The sequence below is a fragment of the Solenopsis invicta genome, chromosome 14 (genome assembly GCF_016802725.1).
Source record: "Solenopsis invicta isolate M01_SB chromosome 14, UNIL_Sinv_3.0, whole genome shotgun sequence".
NCBI classification, from domain to species: Eukaryota; Metazoa; Arthropoda; class Insecta; order Hymenoptera; family Formicidae; genus Solenopsis; species Solenopsis invicta.
In genome coordinates this window covers 8376093-8393749 of record NC_052677.1, presented here as the reverse complement: position 1 = coordinate 8393749, position 17657 = coordinate 8376093, and the positions used below count along the sequence as shown (strand labels likewise).

The following is a 17657-nucleotide window of genomic DNA, read 5'->3' as shown; positions in this document are numbered from 1 at the left end:
GTAGAATTTTGGATCGCACCCGTTTTAACTTATGCGTCCACGTGGATAGACCTTTGCGTATTCCTATATATTACATGTATTGATACACATTAACATATATACATATACACACCATACACATTTTACTTCTCTCTCTATATGTAATTAAAAAGAAAAAAAAAACAAAAAAATACTTATTTTTACTACAAACATGAATCAATGTATCTCTATGATAAATATGTTTAATTTTCTTAAACTTTTTCTTTTTTTCTTTTTTTTCTAATTTTAGAGAAATACGCTTCCCATTTCGTGTCTCTCACTATCATTGAATTACGTTAGAGCGAGATAGAGCGAGATGAAATGTGTGCATGTGTATACGTGTACATATACAGCCTGCGTTAAACTGTAAAGTGTTTGGACACATTGGATCTCAATGATGGCGAATCTGCGTGAATCTGCGCGAATAAGCTCGCGGTAATGATAGTGATCGTGCGCCTTATCACGCGGTGATCGCGAATGACAGCGAGCTCACGAGCGAATTCTGAAGCCACTACCCCGTCTCTTATTCATGACCTTTGAATTTTCGTAAACAAACAAGAATGGGTGTTGGCCTGAAACCGCTGGAGTTTACGGATTGTTTAACCGACAGTCCGTACTTCCGTGAAAATCTTCATTATCACGAGCGTGAATTAGAGAAGACTAGTCAGCAGATCAAACGACTCGTTAAGGAAGTGAAAGATTTATTGCAAGCTGCTAAGAGTGAGTTTTGAGACGACGGTATTGTTTTTTTTCTTACTCGGGCAATCGAAACATATGATTGTTGTAACAGCTGTTGCACATATAATTCATCCTTGTGCGTGATTATTGTGTCGCTTGCGACATAATCAAGTAAATTTAGGAATAGCAATCTGCTTGTTTTATTTTTTTCTTTTTTTATAAGAAAGAGAGAGAAAGAGAAACATACTGTAGAAAATGGTTTTGTATTGATGTAATCTAGTCTTATCTTTGCTCGTTAAATTAGTTAATAACGTTGATATATCTTTCTAGATTTGTCTAGAGCACAAAGAGCCTTTTCCAAAACATTACAAAACTTTAGTTTTGAATGCATTGGTGAGAGCCAGACTGAGGACGAGATTCATATATCTCAAAGTCTAAAAGAATTTGGCAAACTTATTGCATCTATAGAAGATGAAAGGGATCGCATGGTATGCAATGTGGTTAAATTAGATTGTAGAATCTGTTTGTTGCTTTTTTGCTTATAGTTATTCATAACTTTATAATTCTATAATGTAATCAATGTAAGGAAAGATTAAGAGAGATCTGTTAAGAGTAATGATGTCATTTCTTAAAATAGCGCTTCTTCTTCTAGTTGGAACGAGCATATGATCAAATTATATTACCCTTGGAAAATTTTCGCAAAATACATATTGGTGGAGTTAAGGTAAATTTATTTAATAATAGATGTTATCTTTTACACATATATAACACATACATGTCTGAACAGGCATATATATATATATATATATATATATATATATATATATATATTCACACATATACATGTACATATGTATATATGTAAAATATTTCAAATCAATAAAATATTTTCAGTTTTATCCATCCTATATGTAATAATTCTAACTTTTCAGGATGGTAAAAAGAAATTTGAGAAACAGACGATTAAATTTTGTCAGAGTCAAGAGCGTTACTTGAATTTATCCACAAAAAAGCAGGATAATGTTTTACAAGAGGTATGCTTGATAATCTATAAAAATTAGAACTATATATTATTAAATGGTTGATGTGTGTGTATATGCGTGCATAGGCTGATGCAACATTGGAGATGGCTGAAAGACACTTCTCTCAAGCTAGCTTAGAATATGTATTTTTACTACAAGAGGTTCAAGAACGAAAAAAGTTTGAATTTGTTGAAACGGTAATAGTTTGATGACTAAATTTATCTTTTATTTTGTGATACAAATTTTACATGTTAAACATATGTGTGTATGTAAAATTAGTTGTAAATCATAATTTTATAATACAAAATGTTTTAGTTACTGGGATTTATGTTTGGATGGCTGACATTCTATCATCAAGGTCACGAAGTTGCAAAAGATTTTAAACCTTATATGACAGAGCTGCAATTAAAAATTCAAAAGGTTGGTAATTAATCCTTATGACGCACTTGTAACTGCTTAAATGTACATGTTAAATGATGTAGAAAACAATATTTTATCTCTAATCGGTATACATATTTCCAAGAGATTATAATAAATTATTTTGTGACAGAGAACCATTATCTTAATGATTTAATAATTTATTGCTGTATGTTTGTATGCAAGAAAATCTTATTGAGATATGCATCACTAACATGTGGATACATGTTTGCTCCATAATATTTCTAATATCACTTACAGTGTGAGAGAGTTCTGCAGCTTGTACTAGTCAAAATCACACGTTACAAGATATAAGTTAATAATTCACAATTTAGTAATTCTGTAATTTGTTAGAAATTAATTTTTTTGACAGAGTTAAAAAAACAGAAACGTAGCATTCTGCAAATAACGCGCTCATACATAATAATTGCTAATAAAATGTGTTTAATATATATTTATATTAAAGTTGAATTTATAGCAGAAATTATTAAATGATATAATTCTGTTATTTGCGCCTCAATTGCCTTATAAAATATAAATAGGATTGATAACAGCATGGAAATGTGCTTACTAATTTTTATTTGTATGTATGCGTGTGTTTTACAAGACTAGAGAGAATTTCCTTGCTACCCGGGATAAAACCGAATCACTTATGAATAAAATGAAGGACATGAAAGAGGTACGTTATAACTTTTTTTTTTATTTTTTCTTTTACTTAGTGAAAACTGGACATGTAGGAATATATCGTTTTGCAATATTTATAAATATTATTCTGTCATAGAAAGAATGCGAGTGTTGAAAAGTATATAAATAGATATTTATTAATAGTTATGTATATTTTCTTTTTAAATCTTAAATATTCTTTTTCTACCTTCACTCATAATCGTCTTTTTTTTTAGTCTGCGGTAGAAACTGGTCTCAACAAATTGCACTCGCGTGAGGGATATCTATTTCTAATGGAGAAAAGTAAGTTTATTGTAGTATAGAAATATTTTTTGATAAAATCAAAGATTGTTTAAAATTTTAATATAAATAAATTTGATATACACTATATTATACATTACATTAAATGTCGCTGATTGGATGATATTTGCAGAAGCATTTGGTACAACATGGACAAAACAATATTGTACATATCAGAAGGATAGGAAAGAATTCACTATGATTCCTTACAATCAACTTACAGGAAAATTTGTAAGTGAAAGTAGAAAATTAATTAATATACATTTGCATATATAACATGCACTTAGAATTTTTGGAATAATTTCTCAATACTTTTTTTATAGAGTAGCAAGGAAACTTTTACACTAGCGTCTTGCATACGACGAACGTCGGATACTATTGAAAAAAGATTTTGCTTTGATATCACTGCCATTGATAAGTAAGTTCAATTTGATTTTACCACTTACCATATGCAATTACCTCGATTTATTTTATTTTATCATGAATGGAAGAGGATTAAAGACTTCGTTTTTATTGTTTTTTCAGACCTAATGTAACATATACATTCCAAGCGCTTTCCGAAGAGGATAGGAAGTTATGGATGGATGCTATGGATGGAAAGGAACCTGTAAGTTTTTTTTTTTTTTTTTTTTTTAGTGCATTTAATGGCATTCGGAGGATTACTTTTAATATTAGTACTTCATCCTTCATAGACGAAATTTATTCCCGGAATCGTTTATTTTTCAGACGTGTCCACGATTAGGGTCTTCTGCAAGACCTGAAGATATGACGCTGGCTGAAACCGGTTTCACGTTTGTATCGAAATGTATTGCGGCACTCGAAGATAGAGGTAATACAAATATAACACTCTTTCACAAATTAATCGAGCTTTCTGCTCGTCGAATGTCATCGATTATCCTTCAACAATTATTCAACAGGATTAGAAGAGCAAGGTCTGTACAGAGTAGTCGGAGTTGCCTCTAAAGTAAACAAACTTCTAACAATGGGTCTTGATAAGAGGAAAATAGACAAGCTCAACTTAAGCGATCGTTTTGAATGGGAGAGTAAAACTATTACCAGCGCCCTCAAAACTTACTTGAGAACATTGTCCGAGCCGTTAATGACTTTTCGATATTACAACAGCTTCATTACATCTGCGAGTGCGTATAGGTATTCTTGATAATATATTGTTTTACTTTTACTATTGCATTTATTCTCAGAGATTTAAAGAAATTTTATGATAGATTTGCCTCTCTTATGCACACACACATTCATTCACTCGTTCAAGCAAACTCTTGTTTGCTCTCTCTCTTTCATTATCATTATTATTTCATTATATTTTCGACATTTTTTCTGTATAAGTAAAACTGAATACAAGGCTAAAATTTCATTGTAATTTTTATATTATGACATTTAACAGAACAGGAAATGAAGGAAGCTCGGATAAATGATATACACAGCCTTGTTTATCGATTGCCTAAAGCCAATTTCAATATGCTGATTCTACTCATTACTCATCTTTGCACGTAAGAAATACAATTGTTTATAGAATTTAGCGCTTTACTGTGTGTATGTATGTGTATGTATATTTTTAACACTAGAATCGCTAATGGTATTTTACTAAAACTGCCGATGATGCCAATTGAATAATCCTATTTTTATTTTTAATTAATGTTATTTTGAATAGTTATTTTTATCATTAAAATTATTTGTATTATACTTACATATTTTCAAAATAATTTGTATAATACAAAAAAATGTTAAAAAATTTTAATGATTTTGAAGTTAAAATAACACCATCGGAAGTTTTGCTCGTTGATTTTAATTCGGAAATTTAATCTTGAAAATATTTTTCTTTTATAACACATTTTGTTCATTCTTAAATACAATTTTCAGCGTAGCAAAAAAAAGTGATAAAAATCTGATGACTGTGGGAAATTTGGCAGTGTGTTTCGGCCCAACTTTATTACGACCAGAAGAAGAAACAGTAGCATCTATAATGGACATAAAATTTTACAATATTGTTGTGGAAATATTAATTGAGAATTGTGAAAGGATAGTAGCTGGACCATACCAAGATTCTTTGCAACGTGCGGTAGCGGCGCAATCTATACTGCAAACCACTGTTATACCAAGTAAATCTCAATGTGTTGAAGTGGAAGAAGGTCCAACTTCCTCGGGCAATGGAACAGCATTTTTAAGATACCCATTACACACGGCAGTGACAGTTACACCCGCATCGTCGCATGCTCAGGTGAGTTTATAATGTTATCTTTTTTGTTATTAATTTCATATACATACATATGTATGCGCGCGCGTGTGTGTATATACTTTCACATTATATATTTTTATATATTATTTATTCATTATACATGTACGTATGTATATAAAATTAATGAGAAATGTGTTTGTGTGTATGTATAGCTCGTCACAAGATCTTACTATGATGGCCAACCTTTGACTGTTGTTAATAAATCACCCTCTGTCGATGAGAGAAATAACGGGGATTACGAAGATCTCGACAGCATGAGTCATCGAATACCGTCGTATTTGGATGCCCGCGGCGGTAACACTAGCGGCAGTGGCAATCGCATAAAATTGACCGCAAATCTTATGTATCATTCAGCCGACAAAGGTCTTATATTTTTCTTCATGTTATTTCGCAATAATTCGCAATGTCGTTTTCTAAATAAACATTTTTCTTATCTTAGTTCTAAGTGGTGGCAATACGAGTAGTTCAAGCGAGTCGATCGCCTCGGATCCACATCCTTTTACGGGCGAATTACCGCTAAAACAAAAACGTGGCACTATGATATCTGTGCACTATCCTACAGCTTATCCTCAGCGTAGCAATTCGTCATCGATATGTCCGTAAGATATCTCAAATTTTCACATTAAAAAAGTTGTATTCTTTTATTGTATATTTTATAAAAATCATTTTCTTGATTATAATTACCTACGTATAATTACAGCATCAATACTTCACCCAGTAGTGGACGTTCGAGTCCTGGTCAAATTCCAGGAATTTGGTAAGTATTCTATACATAAAATTTTGGGAGATTGGATTTTTAAATTTATATAAATTATTAGGAGAGTACGAACTTTATACGCGTGCTTGGCGGAAAACGATGGCGAATTATCATTTGAACCAAATCAAATTATCACAAACGGTAAGAGCGATACGAGAATGTCGATTTTTACGTGATGAAAGTATAATAAAATGTTTTATTCCAGTTAAGGCCTCTGTGGAGCCAGGTTGGCTGGAAGGTACATTAAACGGTAAAACGGGTTTAGTGCCGAAGAATTATGTGGAGCAGCTGCCCTAAGTACTGTGAGAAAAAGAAAACCAAAGAGCGTCCGAGAAAATGTAGACAATTTTATCATCACAAAGATAAATTTATAAATATTCTTTTAGATAATATTTTTGATTTTACCGCTGAAGGAAGCGAATTTATGAAAGCTATACTATACAATGCAGCAAAAGCCGCGCGTTTTGAGCTTTCATGTAAATTTTCTTTGGCTATCCACTGCTTAGTCAATTTTATATATATATATATATATATATATATATATATATATATGTGTGTGTGTGTGTGTATATGTATGTATATATATATATATATATATATATATATATACACACATACACATATACATACATATATATATACACTCTTATGTAAACATTATTTATTAGAAACCACTTTATTCTATTCTATATGTATCTAAATTGTATATATAATCACTTACGAATGGTATACATGTGCATAAGAATCATATAGAATATTTACAATGCATTTTAATACATTTATACTAAACTACATTCCAACATGATATGTACATGGAAATTTTGTGGAGTTTGTAGGAAATTGTAAAAGCAATAACCATTCGTTTTATATATAGTATTGTATTATAATTATAATAAAATATATAATACCATATTGAATATTTTAGAAAAAATTTTACAAACCTATACATAATTATTTCATATTATATTTTGGTATTGATATTGTATCGACATCATAGTATCAATATCGATATGTAAAGCTCAGGCTGTGTTCCGAAATTCACTGCCAGTACTGAAAATCTGTAGTATAATATGGATTTTCAGTACTGGCAGTGTATATCGGAACGCAGCTTTAGTATAAAACAAGACGCGATAGCATTTGAAAGACTGGATTTGAAGAACTAAACTTCATTTTCGACATTACGATCTAAGCATGAATGCAATGTAAATGTAATTAGATATATTTTATATCACAATGTTGATTCCTGTAGAATAATATGCATAGTTCATACAATTGGTCAATATGCCTAGTTCATGTAATTGGGAATATTAGGATAAATGTCTTCCTAGACATCTATTTCACACATCCAAGATGGTTACAGCCAATAATGAAAAAAAATAGCTATTACAAATGATAGTTTTAAAATTTAAATTTTGTCATATTCCCTTCTTGTTTCCTGAACTCGACCTGTATCGATTCTGAATTTTATTCAGTAATCAGAAAGCATACAAGATTTAAATGCAAACTCAAGATGTATCATTTTCTTAAAGCATTATAAAACATTATATATAAGTTTTTCTTTATTTAATGAAATTTTGGTTTAAGCTTAATTTTTACGTTTAAATTCTCTTTTGGAAGCATCTGTATTATTTGATACAAATTTGACATTTTAAATTTGATCATTATTCATTTGCGTATTCATGTAAATTTCTATAGCTGAATGTCCCGCTTTTAATGCATTTTTCTCTACGCTATTCCATAGCGAACTCATAAACAGAGTGTAACAAAATATTGCAGTTAGAAGAATACAGACTATATTCAAACTGATGTCTACAGCTAATGACATATTCATACAATTTAGCCAGATAGACCTAATAGATAAAATTAATGGAATAATCAGTATAAAGGCTGACAACCCGTACCAGAAACGTTGACGTTGCACACTTTTTAACGCGTTTTCACAAATTACTATTGCTTCTTTCAAGGAATCGGTAATGTCTAGATTGTTTGTAACATGTTTATCTGCAAACAAAAATGTATAGGTCTAAACTATTAATTAGAAAAATAAAGTAAAAAGTAAATGTATACATGTATACGCATGTGATATGTATGGGACATTTGAATGCATCGCTTACCATTGATAAATTTAAGTGTAGCCATCACAGCTTCATGATCAGAGTAACTAAAATTTTTATATGGTACACGATTTAGCCATGGATGTTGAAAATTTGTAACTTCAACCTACAAGTCATAATTTAATTCATACATTATATTAAATATTTTCATATGTTCATTGCATTGACCCCTTACCTTAACAGTTTTTGAACCTAAATACATAATGTGATCTATACGCTTTCCATCTGGCTTCGTCTGAGCGAGTTTTGAGCTGGTATAACTATTGTTGGCACATTCGTTGGTCCCTATATGGCTTGCACTATTAGGGCACGTGTCTACTAAACCAGAAACACCTTGTATAATTTTATATGCCAAGTCTTGTGGTTCTGTATTAAGATCGCCTGCCAATATAATAGCATCTGCGCCACCGCTTGTCATTTTTACAAATTGAGCAGTATCAAACGCTTGGAGAACTCTGTGAGCCATGTACTCGTCATTCTCATGATTATACTCTGCGTGTAACTACAGAAGATAGATTTCAACATTTAAGTCATCAGCCATTGACTCGTACATTATAAGCGTTTACATTTGGCATAGAAGGATATTTTGCGCATCATTAAATAACAAAAAGGTTTGCTAGATAAACATACATGTGTGATATAAACATTGACATTCATGTTGAGAATTTTTATTTTACACAGCCCAACTCCTTTGCCACCAAACCAGTCTCCATGGTGTATCTTGTGAACATAACCATTTAAGGGCCATTTGTGAAACATAACATCCTGAATAGGATAGCGTGACAAGATACATATTCCAGATCCGAAAACTCCACTGTGCAAGAAACATAAGATTGTATTTTATTAAGCAAACAATTGGAATTCTATCTGAATAATTAAAGTATACACCTATACCTGTGAAAGTAATGTGAGTAGGGAAGAACTTCTTGCGCTTTCGCCTTAATCAACTTAAAATCATCGACAGACCAAACCTCTTGCAAACAAATTATATCATACTCCATGCTGGCACACTTGTCCGCAATAGCGGATATGCGTGCGCACCTGTCTCTCGAAACATATGGTATACCCCTGAGAACATTTCTTGTTGGAATAAAATGTGAATTAAAAGCCACAACATACGTTTTGTCAAATTCAGTAGGTACAAATTCCATTAAAATATTAGTGTTTACTCACCAACAGTTGAGTGTCAAAACATTCGTCGATATTTCGTTTGCCATCGTCCTTACTTCAAGTAAATCGTCCTAGAGATCACAACTCAATGATTAGATTAATTATAGAGTGACACGTTGTAACTTGCTTAGACAATTCCATACCGTTTATCAGTAAATAGCGCAATAAATAGCCCTTATCGGTGCGTACGCATGTATACACACGTATGTACATCCCTTATCAGTGCGTGCTTCTTTCTAACAGTGACAGATTGAGAAATTTATTGTCATTTGTCTTTGTGCGGCAAAATGCACATTGGACTGTCACTGATGGTCACTGACTGTCACGCTCGAACACGCTCCAGTGGATTACACCCACCTCGATGGAAATGGAAAAAGCATTTGTGAGTTATGACGTCACAGTGACGTCATGTTGTACCATGAGCGCTTACAGTTTACAGCAATTTACAGCGCCAAAGCACAATTTACAGTAGCGCAACTCCCAATTTCAGCGTGTACAAAATTGAACTGCACATGCGCGATCTAAGTAGGTAACCAATCACATAACAGATTTTCTGTCGCACTTTCTCTTACTGTTTTTCTATAGCTCTTTCTGTCACACATTTAAATGCCATGTAAAGTTTAGGTTTAGGTAGAATTGGCGGGAGCAGACGTTTAGCTGTATGTACATCAGCTGTACAGAATCGAAGTGAAAAGCCGTGTTAAAGAAAATAGATAGTGAGAAGTGTTCAGTGCTCAGTGGTGGTTAGTGACTAAGTAGAAATTAATATTAACTGTCGAGGAGAATCTTTGTTCAGAGAATAGTTGATCTGTATAAATTTTAAGATTTATACAGATTTTGTATTCTCTTCCAAAAGCACCTTTGATCTTACCCAAGCAGAACAAGTCAAAATGACATCAAAGTGATTCACAATTGTGTCAAAATGACATCAAAATGAATCGTAATTGATTGAAAAGTGACTTTTAATGATTATTTTGCAGTCACTTTAACATCATTTTGACGTCGTGATGACTCCCTGTTCTGCTTGGGTAGCTTTGTTGCAAGTGCAGCTTCTTAGAAGATATAATATAGATAACAAAATATAAGGAAAGAGGATGTCAGCTCCTAAATCAAGTTTATGGTGTATCGTAAAGAAGTGTAACAATACAAAGAAAAGACACTTCTTTTTATTTCCAAAGGAATATGATAGGTACTGTTTTGTTTTATAATTTTTTCTTAAACACATGCAATTCAGTATTATATTTATTTTATATTATATCTATCATCTATGTATCTATATATATATATATATATTTAAAAAATTTTTTATATTAATAATTTTCTGTAAAATTCATAGATGGTTGCAATGGATACGTGCATGTGAAAGGTTTGATTTAAAAGTAATGGGACCCGAATACGCTCATTGCAATTATCGACTGTGCCACTTGCATTTTGAAGAAAAGTGGTACAAAATAGGCAAAAGTAGAGCCAATCTTCATCCTGATGCAATACCAACTATATTTTTTGGAACAAAGTAAATAATGCATTTTTAAAACATAGTTTCTAAATAATATATGTTTTTCTAATGAACAACAATTAATAATGTATAAAATAATAATATTTTATAACTTTTACAGCAATACATCTGTGACACCAGAAAACGTTGGAAATATAGTTGAGGCTTGTCAAGAAGAAGAAACAAGCAGGTTTTTAAACTTCTACATATTTCACAATATTTTTTTAAAGAGTTTTTGCCATCTGTTATTCAATATAATACTTTATAAATATATATTTCAAATAAATCAATAAAAATTTATTTATTTGGATAAAGTTATGAAAATAGGTGGTATTAAAAGTATATATTATGTTTCAGCACTATCCAGTCAACAGAAATATTGCCCATGGATACTTATGCCGACATTGCTAAACCGTGAGCTTTTATTTATAATTACATAAATACATATTAATTATAGCATTTGTAAAAATATAAAATTCAGGGCATTTATTTTATTATTATTTTAAAATATATATAATTTTTTCAAATTATATTTTTTACAATTTTATGTATTATATTATAATTTTACTATATTTCTTTGTTTGTATATTTTAAATAAAATAAAAACACATTTAAAAGTAATGATTGTATAACAAATTTCATAATTTATTTTAGTTATTTACTAGTTTACTTATATACGAGGTGTGATCAAAAAGGGGTGACACTCTTTTGGACACAGCACGATTGGACACCAACCAATCATCTTGACTTATCTAACCAAATCAACGGAAAAACTCTAGGCATCGGCCGCTGTGAGTGGTGTCCAATCGTGCGCACCCCATCAAAAAGTAAGGTGACTTTTTGAATTTTGCGCGCTCTGTACACTCTAATTTCAAAAATTTTTTTTTTTTTGTGTTGGTACACTCGTCACGATCATATGTTCACAGTTTTGACTATGGCTGTGTTCCGATATTAACTGCCAGTACTGAAAATGTATAGTATAGGTGACATGAACTATAAATTTTCAGTACTGCCAGTAAAAACGGAACACAGCCTATATAGCATGTGTTGTTTTTATGTGAGAGGCATAAAGGTTAGACTCGTGTTTGCGTGCTCGGCGATTTTTTGCTGTTGAAAATAATGGAGCAGAGAGTTTGTATTAATTTTTGTGTAAAAAATGGTATTAAGTGTTCAAAAACTCTTGAAATGTTGACAGTGGCGTACGGTGAGTCAACTTTGAGCAAAAAAAAATGTTTATAAATGGTATAAGTTATTCCAAGAGGGCCGAGAAAATGTTAACGATGAACCTCGCTCTGGACGCCCCAGCACGTCAAAAACCGACGAAAATGTTCAGGAAGTGAAAGAAATTGTGTTGAAAAATCGTCCAATCACGATTAGAGAAATAGCTGATGATCTTAACATATCGTTTGGCTCATGCCAATCAATTTTAACGGATGTTTTGGGTATGACACGTGTGTCAGCGAAATTCGTTCCAAAACTGCTTAATTTTGATCAGAAGCAGCGTCGCATGAACATCGCCCAAGACATGTTGAACGACGTCAATGATGATCCTGATCTGCTCAAAAGGGTTGTAACTGGTGACGAAACATGGGTATATAATTATGACGTCGAAACCAAAGCCCAATCATCCCAGTGGAAGAGCCCAGGAGAGCCAAGACCGAAAAAGGCACGCCAAGTTCCTTCGAATGTGAAGGTTTTGCTCACAGTTTTCTTTGATTATCATGGCGTTGTGCATCAAGAATTCCTACCACAAGGTCGTACGGTAAACAAGGAGTATTACCTTGAGGTTATGCGGCGTTTGCGTGAATCAATAAGAAAAAAACGTCCGGAAGTGTGGAAAGAAAATTCATGGATTCTGCACCATAATAATGCACCTGCGCACACGTCGTTACTAGTGAGTACTTTTTTGGCCAAAAACAATACTATCATCATGCCTCAGCCACCGTATTCACCAGACTTGGCCCCCTGCGACTTTTTCCTCTTCCCAAAATTGAAAAGGCCTATGAAAGGACGAAGATTTGCGACGATTGAGGAGATTAAGGCTGCATCGCTGGAGGAGCTCAAGGCAATACCCAAAAGTGCATTTCAGAAATGTTTTGACGACTGGAAAAAGCGCTGGCACAAATGCATTGTATCAGAGGGGGATTATTTTGAAGGGGATAACATAATTTTGGATGAATAAATGAATATTTTTTTTATAAAAATAAAAAGTCACCTTACTTTTTGATCACACCTCGTATGTATATTTAGTTATACTTAATCTTTCTAAATTTATTTATTTTTTATATTTTCCTAGTTTTATATCTTAATTTTCAACGTTTTTACAAAATTATTCTGTTTTTGTTTGTGTAGGAGTACATCCAGCAGCACTGATTCGTCAACTGTGACAGAAAGTCAGAGGAAAAGGAAATTAAAAGACAGAAATTTGAAGTTAAAGGCAGAAAATAAAATGCGAGAAAGAATTAGACGGCTTCAAAAGAAGATCGAGAAATTGGATAATATAAAAAAAAAATAAAGAACATGAAAGTCTTCGTCAGTTAGGTTGTAAGTTACTACTTTTAAATGTGGCACAATTATTATCTGCATAGATTGATGCCCAAATTAAAAGCAAATATAAAAGAAGATACAGATTTTAAACAATTTGCGTTGCGGTTATATTTTGTAAGCCCGCAAAAATTATCGAGAAATTACTTAAGAAACAATTCGCATTACCTTCCATACGTGGTCTTCAATCATTTACACAAACATAGAAAATTAATCCCGGGATAAATAATAACATTTTTGATGTTTTGTCTGTCAAAATAAATTTCTTGCCGCCTTTAGAACGACATTGTATATTATGCATAGATGAAATGAGTTTGAAAGCTCATTTATTTTACAACATTTCACAAGATGAAATAATTGGGTTTGAAGACAAAGGTAACGAAAAATCAGCAAAAAATGCTTTAGCTATAATGGTACGCAGCATTGCAGGGGATTGGAAACTTCCAGTTTGCTTTTGTTTTGTGGAAACATCATGTAAATCAAACGTAATAAAACCTATTATATTTGATATTATTCGGAAATTGCAAGGTTGTGGTGTTAATGTGCACGCTTTAATTTCGGATATGGGTTCTAATTTTATGCAGCTATCTTGTGAATTGAGTATTTTAACAGAAAATTGTACAATTTTAGTTGATAATTTTAAAATATTATATATATTTGATACACCCCATTTGATGAAAAAAATACGCGATAATTTACTTAAACATCGTATACAATTTGGAATGAACAAAGTTGCACTATGGGCTCACATTATAGAATTTTATAATAGAGATAGCAAACAATGGATCAAAACTGCTCTAAAGCTATCTAAAAATCATGTAGAACCTACAAGTTTTCAAAAAATGAAAGTTAATATAAATATTTAAATTTTAAGTAATCGCGTAGCTGCGGGCACGTGTACACAAATGTCCTTCAGTTTCTTTCAAGTGAAGCAGTAGGAACAATAGATTATATTGATTATTTTGATAAGTTATTTGATGTGTTAAATTCCTCTTCAATAAATAGTCTTAAAGAATATAGAAAAGTATTTACCGGAAGCAAAAAACAAAATCAATTTTTAGAACAAATGATAAATTTTTTAAAAACTATAAATGTCATCAATAAAAATAATGTATACGTATTAAAGTAAACTGTTTTGAATGTTGGCAGATTACAATTAAAAGTATAATGTTACTTTGGAAGAAATTTAAAATGTTATGGATTTCCACATTTACGCACACGTAAAATAAATCAAGATTGTCTTGAAAATTTCTTTGGTTCTATTAGGCAACAAAACGGTAATTGTCTGAATCCGACATTAATACAGTTTACTCGCGTTTTCAAAAAAAGTTTTAGTATGAAAGTTTTACAGCACACAGATACGCAAAATTGTACTGCAGACACAAATAAAATGTTAAATTTAATTGGAGCATCATGTTCGAGTCCTTCACCTTTTATGTTCATTCCATCTTCAATTACATCTGCAAGCCCAATTTTAGATATTTCGAATCATGATTATTATAATATGGATTTGCCGGAAGAAAATGCATTTAGATATGTATGCGGGTACTTAATTTAAAAATGTTTAGAAATACATACATGTGAAATTTGTACCACTTATCTTAATGAAAGCAAGACTGTCATAGATAATACTAGTTTATATCAATTGTTCTTTTCGAGCTTTTGCTGCTACAGAAGAAAATCCATTTGGAAATTTATATGTTGCAAGTTTTAATTTTTGTTCTTATATTCATAAACTAGAAAAGGTATTTATCACTAATTTTGAAAGTAATTGTTTCCAAAAAAGTATTGGTAATAATTTATTTCAACTTGTTCAAGTTGTATTTTTTGAAACACCATGTCCAAATTTTCCATAAGTTTATTTAATAAAATTATTCATACGCATGCATATTTATTTTATTTTGTCGCAACATAAGGAATGTGGAAAAAATATTAATAAAAAAAAAATAGAAAATTGCAATATTTTACATTTTTAACTTTTCTTTCTTTGATGCATGCAATTTTTGTTTTTACTAAATTTGTTAATCTTTAATTCTATATAAGTGGATTTTTAAAATGATATGTCCCATGTAAATTTCTTAAAATATTAGAAGAGATCTTAAAAATATTAGAAGCATTAGAACAACTTAAATTTTTTTATTTTATTATTATATATAAATTAGATCTAAATGTATAATCATCAAAAAAATTCATTGTAATAAAGATAAAGCAATAACAGTTTTGATTTAGATTCAGTTTTGCGAAAGCGAATTACCTCTAAGATTCGATCAACTTGTGTACTTAAAAATATTACAAGCATTAAAACAACTTAAATTTCTTTATTTTATCATTATAAACTAGGTTTAAATGTTTAATCATCAAAAATATTCATTAAAATAAAGATAAAGCAAAAACAGCTATGATTAAAGCCTGATCTACAATATGCTTTTTGCTTCCTATTTCTTGCTTTTCGCCTCTTGCTTTCTTGTCTCTTCGCGCACTGTTTTACCAACAATCGTGTTTTTTGTCATGTGTTTCTTGTCTTTTCTGAAGTTCGTCAAATTTTATCTCGGACAACAAAGACAAAGAAACATATTGGTTAGGTTAAATACGACCACGGTATCGTGGCGATTCGAACATAGTCTAATAAAAAATATGTCTGATAAAGAAAATGAAGCTGAGATACAAGTAAACAAAGCTTTTGGCGAATTGTTTGCCAATTTTGTGCAAAAAAATCCTTGCCTTTTGTGCATGACGATGTCTCTCGGCTTCGTGTGACAAAAATACAAAAAGCAAAGAAACAAAAAGCAGAAAGCACAAGACGAAAAGCAGAAAGCACAAGACGAAAAGCAAAAAGGACAAGACAAAACGCAAAGAGCACATTGTAGATAGGCTTTAGATTCAAAGTTTTGAATCACCTAGATGTTTTGCTTTCATAAAACTGAAACTAAATCATTATTGTTATTGCTTTATCTTTATTATAATGAATATTTTTAGTAATTAAACATTTAGACCTGGTGTATAATGATAAAATAAATAAATATAAGTTCTAATATTTGTAAAATTTTTAATTACACAAATTGAGTCTTAGAGATATTTTGCTTTCGCAAAACTGAATTTAAATCATAAATTATTGCTTTATCTTTATTATAATAAATATTCCTGGTGATTAAACATTTAGACTTAGTTTATAATGATAAAATAAAGAATTATTATAAGTTGTTCTAGTGCTTGTAATATTTTTAATTACACAAGTTGAGTTTTAAAAGTAGTGTTTTTTTTTATTTACACTCAACGTTTTTCTTAAATTTTACGCATTTTTTTTACAGAAATTACACACACACACACACACTTTTTTATCAATATTTATTGAATTGTATGTCTATTTTTCCTTTTTTATGTATATTTTTTTGTTTACATATTTTTTGTTGTTTGTATAGTATATTGCGTGATAAAATACTTATTTATATCGTTTTTATTTAATTTATATCTTAAATATAACAACCAACTTGCAAATAATACGTTTGAAAAAGAGAGGGAAATGATAAAAGGGAACAGCCGTTGTACTTGAAATAAAATAGATATACACGAGGGGAAATTCACAGCCGGCATTGGTGTACAAAATTTCGGCAGTGGACTGCCGAAAAAAGTAAGCAGTGACCTATAATATTGACGGCATTGTCGTCAGTGGTTGGGGAGTGGTGAGCTCACTTCAGAGTCGGTTTTTCGATCATGGGGTTGAGCACAAAAATTTTTGAATACTTCGGGAAAGCTTTAGAATTCTTGTGCAGGCATTGGCGTATGATAATGGGCACGCGGTAGTGTTCATAATTGCATGGCATTGCCTTAATTTTAATATCTATAGGATTGACGGCATTGTAGGCATTGACTAACAATAAGCATTGTCGGCAGTGTACAAAAATGTCGGCAGTGTTTTACAGCAATGCCAAAAATCGGCATTGGTGTACAAAATTTTGGGTTGTGAATTCCCCCTCGGATATACATATATTTCAAGTTTGGTGAAAGCGAGATACAACATTAGGCCTGTTCGTGTTGCTGCCCTTTTTGAATTAATTTCTTCGTCGTCTCTCTCTTTTTCACGGTCGAATATATATTTATCTCATCTCGAGTGCAAAAATTTTTGGGGATTTCAAGCAACTCGAACAAACCTATTTTAGTACAGCACCAAAGAGCAGATCTATGATTAGGTCTGTTCGAGTTGCTTGAAATCCCCAAAAATTTTTGCACT

The 17657-nt window shown here is 31.3% G+C and overlaps 3 protein-coding genes across 10 annotated transcripts; 2 read left to right on the top strand and 1 right to left on the bottom strand.

Annotated features, from left to right (window-relative positions):
- Nucleotides 1-192: 192 nt before the first annotated feature.
- Nucleotides 193-6418, top strand: LOC105194490 (rho GTPase-activating protein 26). 3 transcript variants are annotated; one of them, XM_026136643.2, is made up of 20 exons: nucleotides 193-738; nucleotides 1027-1184; nucleotides 1349-1420; nucleotides 1629-1730; nucleotides 1823-1915; nucleotides 2034-2138; nucleotides 2743-2814; nucleotides 3035-3101; nucleotides 3232-3329; nucleotides 3422-3516; nucleotides 3624-3705; nucleotides 3825-3927; nucleotides 4016-4237; nucleotides 4498-4603; nucleotides 4974-5331; nucleotides 5502-5712; nucleotides 5789-5948; nucleotides 6050-6106; nucleotides 6168-6247; nucleotides 6312-6418. In XM_026136643.2, exons 1-20 carry the CDS (start codon nucleotides 579-581, stop codon nucleotides 6401-6403), a joined length of 2493 nt encoding a protein of 830 aa, XP_025992428.1. In that variant the 5' UTR covers nucleotides 193-578; the 3' UTR covers nucleotides 6404-6418. The 3 variants fall into 3 exon arrangements, with proteins under 3 accessions (XP_025992428.1, XP_039313257.1, XP_011157726.1); XM_011159424.3 differs by having other exon boundaries at nucleotides 196-738; nucleotides 1805-1915; XM_039457323.1 differs by lacking the exon at nucleotides 2743-2814 and having other exon boundaries at nucleotides 195-738; nucleotides 1805-1915.
- Nucleotides 6419-6859: 441 nt separating this feature from the next.
- On the bottom strand, nucleotides 6860-9759 carry LOC105194491 (putative neutral sphingomyelinase). Of its 2 annotated transcripts, none has more exons than XM_011159426.3 (7): nucleotides 9534-9759; nucleotides 9394-9461; nucleotides 9115-9288; nucleotides 8851-9034; nucleotides 8396-8722; nucleotides 8221-8326; nucleotides 6860-8107 (listed from the first exon to the last, which is right to left on the bottom strand). In XM_011159426.3, exons 2-7 carry the CDS (start codon nucleotides 9435-9437, stop codon nucleotides 7755-7757), a joined length of 1188 nt encoding a protein of 395 aa, XP_011157728.1. In that variant the 5' UTR covers nucleotides 9438-9461; nucleotides 9534-9759; the 3' UTR covers nucleotides 6860-7754. The 2 variants fall into 2 exon arrangements, with proteins under 2 accessions (XP_011157728.1, XP_011157729.1); XM_011159427.3 differs by having other exon boundaries at nucleotides 9115-9300; nucleotides 9534-9708.
- LOC113004161 (52 kDa repressor of the inhibitor of the protein kinase) lies at nucleotides 9266-14838 on the top strand. 5 transcript variants are annotated; one of them, XM_026136627.2, is made up of 6 exons: nucleotides 9266-9354; nucleotides 10371-10579; nucleotides 10727-10903; nucleotides 11007-11075; nucleotides 11243-11299; nucleotides 13238-14838. In XM_026136627.2, the coding sequence occupies exons 2-6, from the start codon at nucleotides 10485-10487 to the stop codon at nucleotides 13398-13400; spliced, it is 561 nt and encodes a 186-aa protein (XP_025992412.1). In that variant the 5' UTR covers nucleotides 9266-9354; nucleotides 10371-10484; the 3' UTR covers nucleotides 13401-14838. The 5 variants fall into 5 exon arrangements, with proteins under 5 accessions (XP_025992412.1, XP_025992411.1, XP_025992410.1 ...); XM_026136626.2 differs by lacking the exon at nucleotides 9266-9354 and adding an exon at nucleotides 9827-9915 and having other exon boundaries at nucleotides 13238-14837; XM_026136625.2 differs by lacking the exon at nucleotides 9266-9354 and adding an exon at nucleotides 10028-10133 and having other exon boundaries at nucleotides 10462-10579; nucleotides 13238-14837.
- Nucleotides 14839-17657: the final 2819 nt, after the last annotated feature.